The 12,343-nt window shown below is 43.0% G+C and overlaps 1 protein-coding gene across 2 annotated transcripts in view; it reads right to left on the bottom strand.

The window, feature by feature from the left end:
* Nucleotides 1–12,125, bottom strand: part of LCTL (lactase like) — a 28,518-nt gene extending 16,393 nt beyond the window's left edge. The window contains exons 1-8 of one of the 2 annotated variants that reach the window (XM_044279377.1): nucleotides 12,076–12,125; nucleotides 11,366–11,554; nucleotides 10,889–11,049; nucleotides 9,802–9,889; nucleotides 6,873–6,982; nucleotides 5,381–5,509; nucleotides 5,123–5,218; nucleotides 3,147–3,201 (exon numbers count right to left, since the gene is read on the bottom strand). In XM_044279377.1, the coding sequence (XP_044135312.1) occupies nucleotides 3,147–3,201; nucleotides 5,123–5,218; nucleotides 5,381–5,509; nucleotides 6,873–6,982; nucleotides 9,802–9,889; nucleotides 10,889–11,049; nucleotides 11,366–11,489 (763 nt within the window). In that variant the 5' untranslated portion in view covers nucleotides 11,490–11,554; nucleotides 12,076–12,125. Of the gene's footprint in view, nucleotides 1–3,146; nucleotides 3,202–5,122; nucleotides 5,219–5,380; nucleotides 5,510–6,872; nucleotides 6,983–9,801; nucleotides 9,890–10,888; nucleotides 11,050–11,365; nucleotides 11,555–12,075 lie in introns of those variants that run through there. The other variant, XM_044279378.1, reaches the window with a different exon arrangement.
* Nucleotides 12,126–12,343: the final 218 nt, after the last annotated feature.

The following is a 12,343-nucleotide window of genomic DNA, read 5'->3' as shown; positions in this document are numbered from 1 at the left end:
AACGCAACGGAGACCAAATGCAGCCAAATTGATGCATTCTTAACAGATCATTATCCATTTAGAATGCATTGGGGCTTAAAGGGAGCCTTTCACCTAATCTGAGCGTTTTAGACCACTCAGATCAGGTTATAGACTCTTTGACCCTCATTACAATCGTACCTTTCTCTTCTGTGTCCCTCGCCCAGATAATGAAAATAACACTTTTTAAACTTATGCAAATGATCTTCTGAAGGTGCCCAGGGGCGGCGTTACTGGGCGATGTGCCCAAAAAAAACACACCTCCAGCCGGTGGACGTCACGAGCGGCACCAGAAGACGGTGGGCAGAGCAGTGCGCAGGTGCAGGCCAGTTCCCAGCCCGCCGTCTTCTGGTGCCGCTCGTGACGTCCACCGGCTGGAGGTGTGTGTTTTTTGGGCACATCGCCCAGTAACGCCGCCCCTGGGCACCTTCAAAAGAACATTTGCATAAGTTTAAAAAGTGTTATTTTCATTATCTGGACGAGGGACACAGAAGAGAAAGGTACGATTGTAATGAGGGTCAAAGAGTCTATAACCTGATCTGAGTGGTCTAAAACGCTCAGATTAGGTGAAAGACTCTCTTTAACTGATCCGTTTTGGGCCGCTTGCGAGAGCCCTGAAATGGATCTCACAAGCCAACCCAGAAACGCCAGTGTGAAAGTAGCCTTACCTGGTCACATGACCCTCCATCAGCAGCCATTATGGACAAGACCTCAGTGTGGACAGCACAAAATAATTGGCAAACAAAGGGGCATAACTTATAAAATATAGAAAATGGTGTAGAATTTCAAAAAGGCTATATTAGTGTCATCTCACATACATCTTCGTCACAAGCAGCCCCTTTAACGTGCACTCCTGGTTCTGCCTTAAAGGGGTTATCCCATCATAATGATCACTGTTAAATCTGTTAATGATTTGACAGTGATCATTTTTGTAAATATACTTTATTAACAAATTCCCACCGATTAGGATAAAATTCATCCCCACTTACCTTATTGTTTTGACTCGGTCTCCCCTGGTTATGACCACCGCTCTTCTCCAAAATCCCGATGGTCGCGCTTGCCCAGAAGACTCCTTCTTTTCTCCCGGCCGGGCCGCTCGCTGTCCTGAACGTGCACGCCGGCTCTGTACTATACTGGCCAGAAATAAGTCACCATGGCACATGCGCGGCGGCGTGCACGTTCAGTCCAGCGCCCGGCCGGGAGAAGACTTCAATCAAGATGAAGCCCGCCCCCAGCCAGGAAGTGAACGTGCGGTGGCAGCAGGTAAGTAGAAAAACAGAAAGTGGGATAACCCTTTTAAGGGCCCTTTATGCGGTCTGAGAATTGAACAGATCATTGCTAACGAGGTCATCAGTATTAAATACCTGGAAAACCCCTTTAGTCTTCTATATTTATGAAAATAATTATCTTTCTTTTCTCTAAATAGTGGTAGAGCAGGGGTGTCAAACTCAAATTCATCGGGGGCCGCATCAGCAGTTTGGTCACCCTCAAAGGGCCGGTTGTGCTGTCAGTGTTATCCAACACATTCCAGAACTATTTTTCGCCCTATAAGACGCACCGGCCCATAAGACGCACCTAGGTTTTTGAGGAGGAAAATAAGAAAAAAAATATTTTGAACCAAAAGGTGTGCTTTTGGTGGGTTTTGAACTAATTGTGGTCTGTGGGTGGCACTGTTATGGGGGGATCTGTGGATGGCACTGTTATGGGGGATCTGTGGATGGCACTGTTATGGGGGATCTGTGGATGGCACTGTTATGGGGGATCTGTGGATGGCACTGTTATGGGGGATCTGTGGGTGGCTCTTATGGGGGATCTGTGGGTGGCTCTTATAGGGGATCTGTGTATGACAGTTATGGGGGGGATCTGTGGATGACACATATATAGCATCTTATGCTATGTGTCATCCACAGATCCATAAGTGTCCTCTCTCTCAGTGCTTCCTCTCCTCTCAGTGCTCCCCCTCCTCTCCTCTCTCTCAGTGCTCCCCCTCCTCTCCCTCTCTGTGCTCCCCCTCCTCTCTCTCTCTCTCAGTGCTCCCCTCCTCTCCTCTCTCTCAGTGCTCCCCTCCTCTCCTCTCTCTCTCTCTCTCTCAGTGCTCCCCTCCTCTCTCTCTCTCTCAGTGCTCCCCTCCTCTCCTCTCTCTCTCTCTCTCTCAGTGCTCCCCCTCCTCTCCTCTCTCTCTCTCAGTGCTCCCCTCCTCTCCTCTCTCTCTCTCAGTGCTCCCCTCCTCTCCTCTCTCTGGCTCCCCCTCCTCTCCTCTCTCTGTGCTCCCCCTCCTCTCCTCTCTCAGTGCTCCCCCTCCTCTCCTCTCTCTCAGTGCCCCCCTCCTCCTCTCCTCTCACCCTCGGGCCCCGCGCTCGGGACTGACAGGTAATGGCGCAGTTTGCGCAGGGCCCGGTCGCGGCTGTTCTTGTCATTGGCCGCCAGTCTCTGCGCCAGCTGCACACTGGGCTCTGCCATGCTGCCTGGCTCACGTTGGCTGCCTCGTGTCAGCGGCTGATGACGTCTGAACTGAGTCGGCGGCTGATGACGTCACAACACCTGGCTCCCCCCCAAAAAAATCGGGATACCACGCCCACAACAGAAGATTGGCCAATCAAAAGAGCGGAGAAAGACTGGTGATCGGTAGTTAGCGTGTTGGTGATCAGCAGTTACCATAGTGACAGGTCAGACCCTGCTGTAGACGCTTCCCAGGTAGGTGCGGGGCCCGTAGTCTGTGGTGTGTGGCCCCTGACCAGCCCTCCTTATGCGATTTATTATCACTTCCTGCAGGGGCCGCCTGCAGGAAGTGATAATAAAAGGTGAAGGCCGGCGGCGGCTACGCGGGCCACATGACTAGGTCTGGCGGGCCGGATTCGGCCCGCGGGCCTTGTGTTTGACACCCGTGTGGTAGAGTTTTTTCCTCAAATTATTGCTGCAGCATAAAAAACATATCACTCGCCTATGAGCTGGATTCATAGTCCGGTTGCTATGGATACACTTCCTAACAACCCATTTTTCAATGGGGCTGTCAGGCAGAGTGTCCCTAGCAACAAATCAGCTATGCCTTTTACTGCTGTATTAACCGTATTGTGTAATGGGGTGAGAACAGTCCAGTTCATTTTTAGTATAGTGTAAATGGTTCATACCTTTCTGTCTGCTGCGCCAGTGCTTGTTATAACTGTGCCATACTTTGGCATGTGCCTGCAATATAAAAAAAATCTGGTTAAAAGCAGACAAAGCCATATTCTATTATTTTTTTTATTTTATATTTTATTATGTTCCTTGTATACAATGTTTGTGTTCGTATGAGTTTCTTCCTAGGGGTTGACCTACTAGGATATGCCACTGATGTCTTATAGATGCGGGTTCCACCTCTCCACCTATCTCTAGAAAGAAGCCCACATTAATTTCTATGGGGGTGCTGAAAATAGCCGAGCAACGCACAGTGCAAGCGCGACCACCACTACATTTGCTTCTATGGGGATGATGGAAATAGCTGAGCAAGCACTCAGTTATATTTGGCAGTCCCATAGAAATGAGTGGACGGCAACCGTGCATGCGCGGTCTGCTCTTCTTCACTTTGCGGGCTCTGTTCTAAGTATAGGGGTGGGACCTGCACCTATCAGACATCTGAGCAATATACCACCAATGTATGAAATAGGCCAACCCCTATAAGGGTTATATAGAGATGAATGCTGGCGGCATTTCTATGTCGCCCTTCCATGACCCCTAGCTTGTCACCCATATGTATGTATTTCTTTATTTGCCTATGTGGATCGGTGGCTAACAGCCTCCCTTTCTATATACAGTAATCGTTTGTCTGTATATTATAAGCAATGCAGACTAATAAGTATTTTTAGCTTCAACTAAGAGATGCCTCATGTGTGGCTTTAGTTAGGCACGACATAAAAAAACCTGCTGGGGAAGCGTCAGTCATCCTCGTGACGCTGGTGCTGCTACTCAGAGAGTGAGGTGGGAGGGAGTTGTGCTGATTCGCTAGCTCCATCCCTCCACCCCAGATTGGATGCCCGCGTTGACGAGCCTTCATTATGGGCAGGACTTGGTGCTTAAAAGGAAGTGGTTTGCAGAGTTCACTTGCCACTGCCATTCTGTACTGCAACTACCCGTGACGCTGCTCCCTGATGACATATACAGAAAGTAGAAATGCCCAAACCTCAAGAGTCCATACACCCTGGCAATCCTGTATATCTGTGCAAACAAATCATGTGGTGCTCAGCCAAAATAGTCTTCAATAGATCCCGAAACGTAGAGAAAATTGCAAGGCGGCACTCGCCATTTGTAGAAAAAAGTCCTTTATTCGTCTAGAAAAAAACGTACATGCATGGCAGGGGCGGACAAACTTTCGTGCAGTCCAAAGCTGCTACCTGATGAGCTGGAGGACCTGGCGGAACGCGTTGGGGCTATGAGGGTCTAGTAAGCAACAGGGTAATCTAGCACAGGTCCAAGGTTCCAGCAGGCTGGGGGTCGCTCTTTTCAGGGCGGGTGCTCCAACGACAGCCACTTGAGGTGCTCCCTGCTAAGACTAGTATCTATAGGGTCAGAGTACCTAGGTAAATAGTGATATAAGCTGTCCTTCCACTTAAGAACCACCACTGATTTATTTGAGATACAATTGGCTATACCCAGCCAGAGCTAGCTTAACCTTTACTGTACCTGGACTACTGAATATTTGGAGCACTTTTTGTTAGACGTTTTAAATAATCAAGTGAAAGTTAAGTTTTATATTAATCAGTATAAGGAGATCCCAGACTACTGTATTAATTATATAGAGACTAATGTATCATTTTTATCTTGCTATTCCTTACATCTTTGATGTGTTCATTTAGAATATACCTGGATTCTACTTTGTCTAAATTCATTTGGAGTCCTAGTCTCAAGGAAAAGTCATTTTAGTGTGGGGTTCCATCAAAAGATCGCATATCAAAATATAAATATCTTGTATTAATTTTATAGTGAGTATAGCATAAGTAAAATGTACAATCCATATATTCAATATTTTGCAGAGTGCTGATGCATCTTGTGTTTGTATTCCTATAGCCGTCAGCAGTATATGTTCATAGAAGGTTAACCACATGACATATATACATGGCCAGTCTCTAACCTTAATGATGTGGTGGGCAGCCTTATATACTCCAGTGCCTCTTAGCTTCATGCCTGGTGCATGTTCTCCGGTCTCATATCCTTCAACAGCGACTGACTAAATGATAAAAACACTTTCTATAAAATAATCTCTTTCCCTCAGGTGGATTATAACACTGCATGATTTGAATTTCATGGCCGTACAATAGTGATGTAACAAAACGGCAACGCAAAGTAAGAAGAACATACTGTTACCACTCTTATTTTTTACATTACTCACCCAGGGATTGTTGAATGTGATCCAGTGTTTCACTCGGTCGCCAAATTTCTCAAAGCACAAGTTGGCATAATCATTAAAGTAAGTGATCATGGTGATGTTCTGCCAGCCTCCAAACTTCTCCTGTAGGGGCTACCAGATCGCATACAAAATATTAGACATCATAAACCTATTGATGTAAAAAGTTCTCAAAACTCTCACCACTCACATGAACTTCTAATTATAAAGTATTAACAGATTGAAATTAAGTTTCACATTTTTCTTCAAGAATACACTATACAGGATGAGGCTCTGTTCACACTTGTTACTATGTTTGGTGTGTATGCCAATCGCATACATAGGGCAGCATTCAGTTGGCATATGCCAAAAAGTGCCCTATTGATGTACATTGCTTCACTGTATAGATCAGCGCAGTAGACTATGCTATTCCATGCAGAGGTGTACAGTATAAAAAGTGGTACAGCATGGCACATCACAGCCTTTATTCGGAGGTACACATCAGGAATTCCAATGTATGCCTCCAGTGGAAGGCAATAAGATTGAGAGACAGAGCCTTATTGGTACTACTAATGGACAGATCCCTGGATTAACACTCCCAAAAATCTACTGTGTATGACAGTTCCTCAGCATCTGCTATCCAGGGAAAGAAGGTTATGTTGATTTTCCTTGATACTTTGTTCCCATAAGAAATAAGCCCCTGGAAAAAACTAAAAGTGGTGCCATATTGTAGGTGGGTTCAAATTGACAGAAGGCAGTGCCAGCAATACCATGAATACTGCCCCAGCAAAATACCACAGTGCAGCAAAATATACTGCACCAGCATAACCGCATACCACAGTGCAGCACAATATACTGCTCCAGCAGCACAAAATACCTCCAAGAATCTATCCCACTGCCTTGGCCAGTGCCAGCTGCTATTTTCACTCCTCCTACTCAAGTTGCTTCAGTTGGAGTCAGGAGGGCACCTGCGGCCGCTGGCCAAATACATAAGCGCTTGATGCTCCCAGCATTAATTGTGGGAGCGTCAGAGCATTACTTCTCTACCTGATGGCTGTGAGGAGTGCTCAGTCGGCCCCATGGGCATCAGCCCACCCGGAAATTTTCCTGTAGGTTCTATGGCCAGTTGCCCCAGGGTGTATTGAAATAAGATCATGCCGGGGACCCTCAGCCATTGGTTGCAGAACACTGGCCTACGGTGTGGTAAATAATACTCATAGTCTATATGGTAGTGTACAAAGTTTTGACACGCTCAATTATGCTTAATACCACAGTGTGTATGTGGTGTAGAGTACTACTACATCAGGGTGGCCCACCATCTATACATTCCTGGGCTTCTTTCCACTATTTCCCAGTCTGCTGATGTGCTCATATTAGGATCTGATACACATACATTACTTATCACCTCTATGATTCATTTTCCAATTTGTCATAAAAGTTGTTAACTGTCCATGATTTTTGGATAAATTGTCCAGAATAGAGTGCAGTACAGACTTACCTGTGGCAAGTCCCAGTGATATAAGGTGACTACTGGTGTGATGTTATTTCCCAGAAGAACATTCATTAAATCACTGTAGTATTTTATTCCCTTCTCATTAACACTTTCAGCTGTGGGAAAATGATAACATGTAATTTGCTCAATCACCAGTTACTATGCTATCTTTGGTTATGATTTATTATTTCAACAAATTTTTCATGTACTATATTTAGATAACGTACTCTAAATATTCGCTAACAAGTGTTCGCATGATTGATCGTTAGTAATCATCTTGCAGTGTAATACTGCCGCCGAATGTCTGATGAGTGAGCAAATGCTCGTTCATTGGGCAATTCTGATTTTTAAGCATGCTTAAAAATCTGTGCTTGCTGGCGGTAGACCATGCTGTCTAATAGCGATATGCCGCATGCAAACCACTAGACAGGATGAAGATGAGCGAGGGCATAGCGATCACTCCTCCCCATGCTGCAGAAGAAATCCCTGCATGTAATATCAGTGGTCTCCTCTGCTAGCTAGCAAGCGATTGCCGGGAGGGCACGCTTCCCTCCTGACAATCGTTTGCTGATCTGCTTGTCTAATACAGGCTTTAGATCAGGAAACCTGGAGATGCTACAAATTTATGATGCCTGAGTCGCTCTCTAGAGAAGGATTTGGGTGTATTTGTAGATCATAGAATAAATAACAGCATGCAATGTCAATTAGCTGCTTCTAAGGCTAGTAGAATATTTTATTAAACAAGGCATAGACTCGCGGGACAGGGATGTAATACTATCACTTTACAAAGCTTTGGTGCGGCCTCATCTGGTACATGCAGTTCAGTTCTGGGCACCAGTCTATAGAAAGGAGGCTCTAGAGCTGGAAAAAGTACAAAGGAGAGCGACTAAACTGATAAGGGGAATGAAGGGTCTTAGTTATGAGGAAAGACTAAAATAATAATTATTAATATGATGAAAAGACAAGGGGCACTGCCTCTGTCTGGAGAAGGAAAAGTTCAGTCTCCAGAGGCGTCAAGGCTTCTTTACAGTAAGAACTGTGAATCTGTGGAATAGTCTACCTCAGGACGTGAGGTGAATTCTGAAAAGTAAATTACATTAATGCTTGTGAAAATGCAAAGAAATCGGAGTCTCACTCCCCTTTTTCTAAAATTCACGTCCCCACCTATCCCTTGGTTGAACTTGATAGACTTTTTTCATCTGTATTAAAGCGCCTCTGTCACCAGGATCAACCCTATTAAACCAGGCGTACTGCCTGGCAGGGCTCATTATGCTGTTAAAACTATACCTTTCTTTTGTATGTATGTTGAACAGCTGCAGAGATATGTGTTTTTATTCATACGCAAATGAGAAGTTCTGGCACCAGGAGGCGGGCCTGAATCCTTTGAGCACTGCTTTGTAACACCCCCTGTGCTCTATACACTCCCCCCACCACTTGATTGACAGGGCTAGACATGCTGAGGGCAGAGCTGTGTCCTAGCATGTACATATACCATACTCTATGTACTATAGCCTCACCACACTGAGATCTGCTCATAAACTAATATTCATGTTACTGCTTTATCCACAGGCACAATATATGATTAGAAAGACACTAGTGATATGTGTTAGCTTATAAGCATAGAAAAAAAAACATGCCTTTCTATGTAGTACATTTATAGTATGGTGGTTAATGTAGTAATTTTTGCATGCAGCAATCCCAGGTTTGAATCCTGGGAGAGACTTCCAGGTTTTTTTCTTCAGATATATTTTTTTCCACATTTAACCCATAATACGTAAAAGTCTATATCCTTTTCATATTGAGAATAATGTTTCTAATCTTAAAAATCTAAAAAATATTGCTGGTTCTTTTATAATCATATATTTATTGTGCCTGTGAATAAACCAGTAATAGTTTTCAGGTTTTGTAAGCAAAAAAAAAACCAAAACACTATTCTCTATTTAGTAAGGCCTTTTATTGTAATTATATGATTATATATCATTTATTATAGTATAGCCTTTTATTACAGGTTAAATGAGAGAAAGGGAAAAAAACTTTATATAAGTCTCCCATAGGATTCAAACCTGGGAATCTCTACATGCAAAACAAATACACTGACCACCAAGCCACAGCAATATCACATAGATTATAAGCATAAATGCATGTCTAACACATATTACTGGTGTCTTTATAATCATATATTGTGCTTGTGAATAAAGCAGCAATATAAAGATTAGCGTTCTGAGCAGATCTCAGTGTAGTGAAGCTATAGTACATGGTGTATACGATTAGTAGATGCTAGGAGAAGACCAGGGACCTGTAAGCGCAGGAATAACCGCTGGAGCGAGCGCTCCGTACAGTATTAAAATGTATTGGCTCCGATGAGCCAAAGTTATTACTTCGCGAGACTTTGCGTAATTACTTCATAAATTGATTTCTACTGTAAAAATACATTTCCCGAACTCGGGTTCGGTTCCAAGGTACCACTTGGAACCGAACTCGAGTTCGGGAAATGTTTTTTTTTTACAGTAGAAATCAATTTATTAAGTTATTACGCGAAGTCTCGTGAGACTTCATGGAGTAATAACTTCAACTCATCGGAGCCAATACATTCTAATGTTGTACGGAGCACTTGCTCCGTACAGTATTGAAACAAAGTTTTATGCGAATCGACTTCAGATGTGTCATTCGAATTCACTCATCCCTAATTATATGGTATCCTTTCAACTGATTGACTGACCAGATTACACTGTCCTGGTTGAGTCCATCGGAATAGAGAGCTTCTTACTTAGCCGCTCTCAGCTCTGGCTAATAGAAAGAGTTCTGAGCTTGTGCAAAGGGGTGAGACAGTATAGCGATGTAATCTCCACGTTCTAAGTTTACTAATGGGTTACATTTGCCTAAAAGATAATAAAGGGATAAAAATTTTAGAACAGTGTACTAAATAAATTCTCACCTTTAATGCCAGTAGGAATTAAACGAGGCCAAGAAATAGAAATACGGTAATGAGAAACTTTCAGTTCCTTTAGCAATTCTATGTCCTCCTGCAATATGTAACACACAGTGTGAACCCATTGAAGATAAAGAATTCTGAAATCCTCATGAGAAGGACCAAGCCCCAGCCCTGCACTCCATCTCCTCCCATTGATTTCTTGAAAAGATGGCAGACAAACACTGATACATGGTGGAAAGTAAAGCTGGCTGGAGCAGAAACAAAATAATATGTTTTCACCGTGGCCATTAACAAAAGGAACCTTTGGCCCTAAAGGGATTGTACAGAATTAGAAAAACATGGCCTCTTTCTTCCAGAAACAGTGCCACACCTGATTTGTATCTGGAAATGAAGCTCAGTACCATTGAAATGAAAGACGCTTAGCTGCAACGCCACAAATAACATGTGGACAGGTATTGTACTGTTTTGGAAAGAAAACTGTCAAGTTTTACTAATCCAAGAAAACCCCTTTAATCAAACAGTCCAATATTGAAACATTTTCCTCTTAACGGTATATGTGTAAGAGTATTATGTAGAAATAGGAAATTGTCATTGGTGCCTCAGATAAGATGATGGGGTGTTTACCTTCCTAAGGCTACTTTCACACTAGCGTTTTTGCTGGATCCGTCACGATTCAGCAAAAAAGCTTCCGTTCTAATAATACAACATCTGCATCCGTTTCGAACGGATCCGGTTGTATTATCTTTAATATTGCCACGACGGATCCGTCATGAACTCCATTGATAGTCAAGGGGGGACGGATCCGTTTTCGATTGTGTCCACATCCCAGGACGGAAAAAAAACCGCAGCATGCTGTGGTTTGCTCTCCTGTATGGGAACGCAACCAAATGGAACAGAATGCATTTTGGAGCATTCCGTTCTGTTCAGTTATGTTTTGTCCCCATTGACAATGAATTGGGACAAAACTGAAGCGTTTTATTCCAGTATTGAGACCCTATGACGGATCTCAATAGAAACGCTAGTGTGAAAGTAGCCTTAGTAACTCTCCATTGAATTGTCGAATGAGTGGAGCAGCATAAACTGTTCTCACCTTGACTTTATAATACCCATCACATGAGGAATCTGCAGTCTGGTTCCTGAACGTTCTTCCCTTTTTATGCGTGAACACATCCCAAATACTCTGTCCTTTTCCATCCTTATCCCAGGCACCTTCAGTTTGGTATGCAGAGCTGCCCACTCCCCATGTGAAAGCTATAAGGAACAAGTACAAAGTCAAATAATACAGGCACGGGTGTGTAAGGCAGTACTCTAGGGCACCATTAAAGGAGTGTCATTTAGGCATCCTAGAAAAATAAAGCAGCGTTCTACCTTTACAGTTATTTTCCATTCAGTTTCTCTGTATGGATAAGAACACTGGGGATTTAAATTCAACACTATCATGCTGAAGTTCAAGAAGTAAGAAAGGGTAGCTTTCTGAATCCACAACCCTGGGCACCAACAGAGCTTGCCCGACTCATGAGTACATATAATATGCTTCCCACAGGTAAAAATATGACTAAAAACTCACTGGGTGGGAAAGTGCCGTAATAAAAGGATCCCCGATCAGTCTGTGTCCACTGAAATTCGTCCTCGCCCCAGCTAAACAGTGCCAGGAGCAGCAGCTGAGCCACACAGATGACTGGAAACTTCATTCTATGGCAGATGTAATGGTCAGCTCACAATCTCTTCAACAGCACACTTTTTGGTTATTCTGTTTCTGTGACATTAAAAGACAGTTTAGGTAAGGCTGAGTTCATATCGCCGTTTAGCTTCCCGTTCTTCTGATCCGTCAGAAGAATAGAGAGAGAGAAAGAAAAAAAAACAGGATCCTGTAAAAAAAAAAAAAAAAAAACGGATCCTGTTGCATCAATTATGCATAGGATTGTATAGGATCCATTTGTCATCCATTGAGCCACTAAAAAAAATTCGGCGCTTGTTCTGCATGACATTGAGGATTAGGAATTGTTCATTTAATTTCTGCTTTTATGCTATGTATTTTCTGATAGATCCAATTTACAAAAATGTGGAAGTGTTAGAAAACACATAGTAGAAGATATGCTTTATATACGAATTAGAGATGTCAATGATTATTTTATGACCTCTTGGTTTGAAGTTATCATTTGTAGCCAAAAAGAACTAAAAAAAAAGCCTTTAATATAAATTATGAAAACAATTTCTGAAAAAAAACAAAAAAAACACCATACATTACTTACATACAAGTTTGAGGAATGTATTTACCTTATTGATGTCCATGAGATTAGACTATTCTTGACGTGTTTCCACCTGAGCTCCTACAGATAATCTACACAGCCTGAAATATAGAAATGTCTGTGAATTTTTACGCTCTCGCAGGATTAGCAAGGGAAAATGAATAATTATTTTTACCTACTATTGCCAAAAGCTCATTACTTAACAAAGAATTAAGTTAAGATGTCAGGACTTTTAAACTGAACGACTGTTCCATGACCGTATAGGATGTGAAAGAAAAGAACAAGCTGAGGATTTA

This window comes from Bufo gargarizans, chromosome 2 (genome assembly GCF_014858855.1).
Source record: "Bufo gargarizans isolate SCDJY-AF-19 chromosome 2, ASM1485885v1, whole genome shotgun sequence".
NCBI classification, from domain to species: domain Eukaryota; kingdom Metazoa; phylum Chordata; class Amphibia; order Anura; family Bufonidae; genus Bufo; species Bufo gargarizans.
The sequence above is the reverse complement of the archived record's forward strand: the minus strand, read 5'-3'. Positions and strand labels throughout refer to the sequence as shown.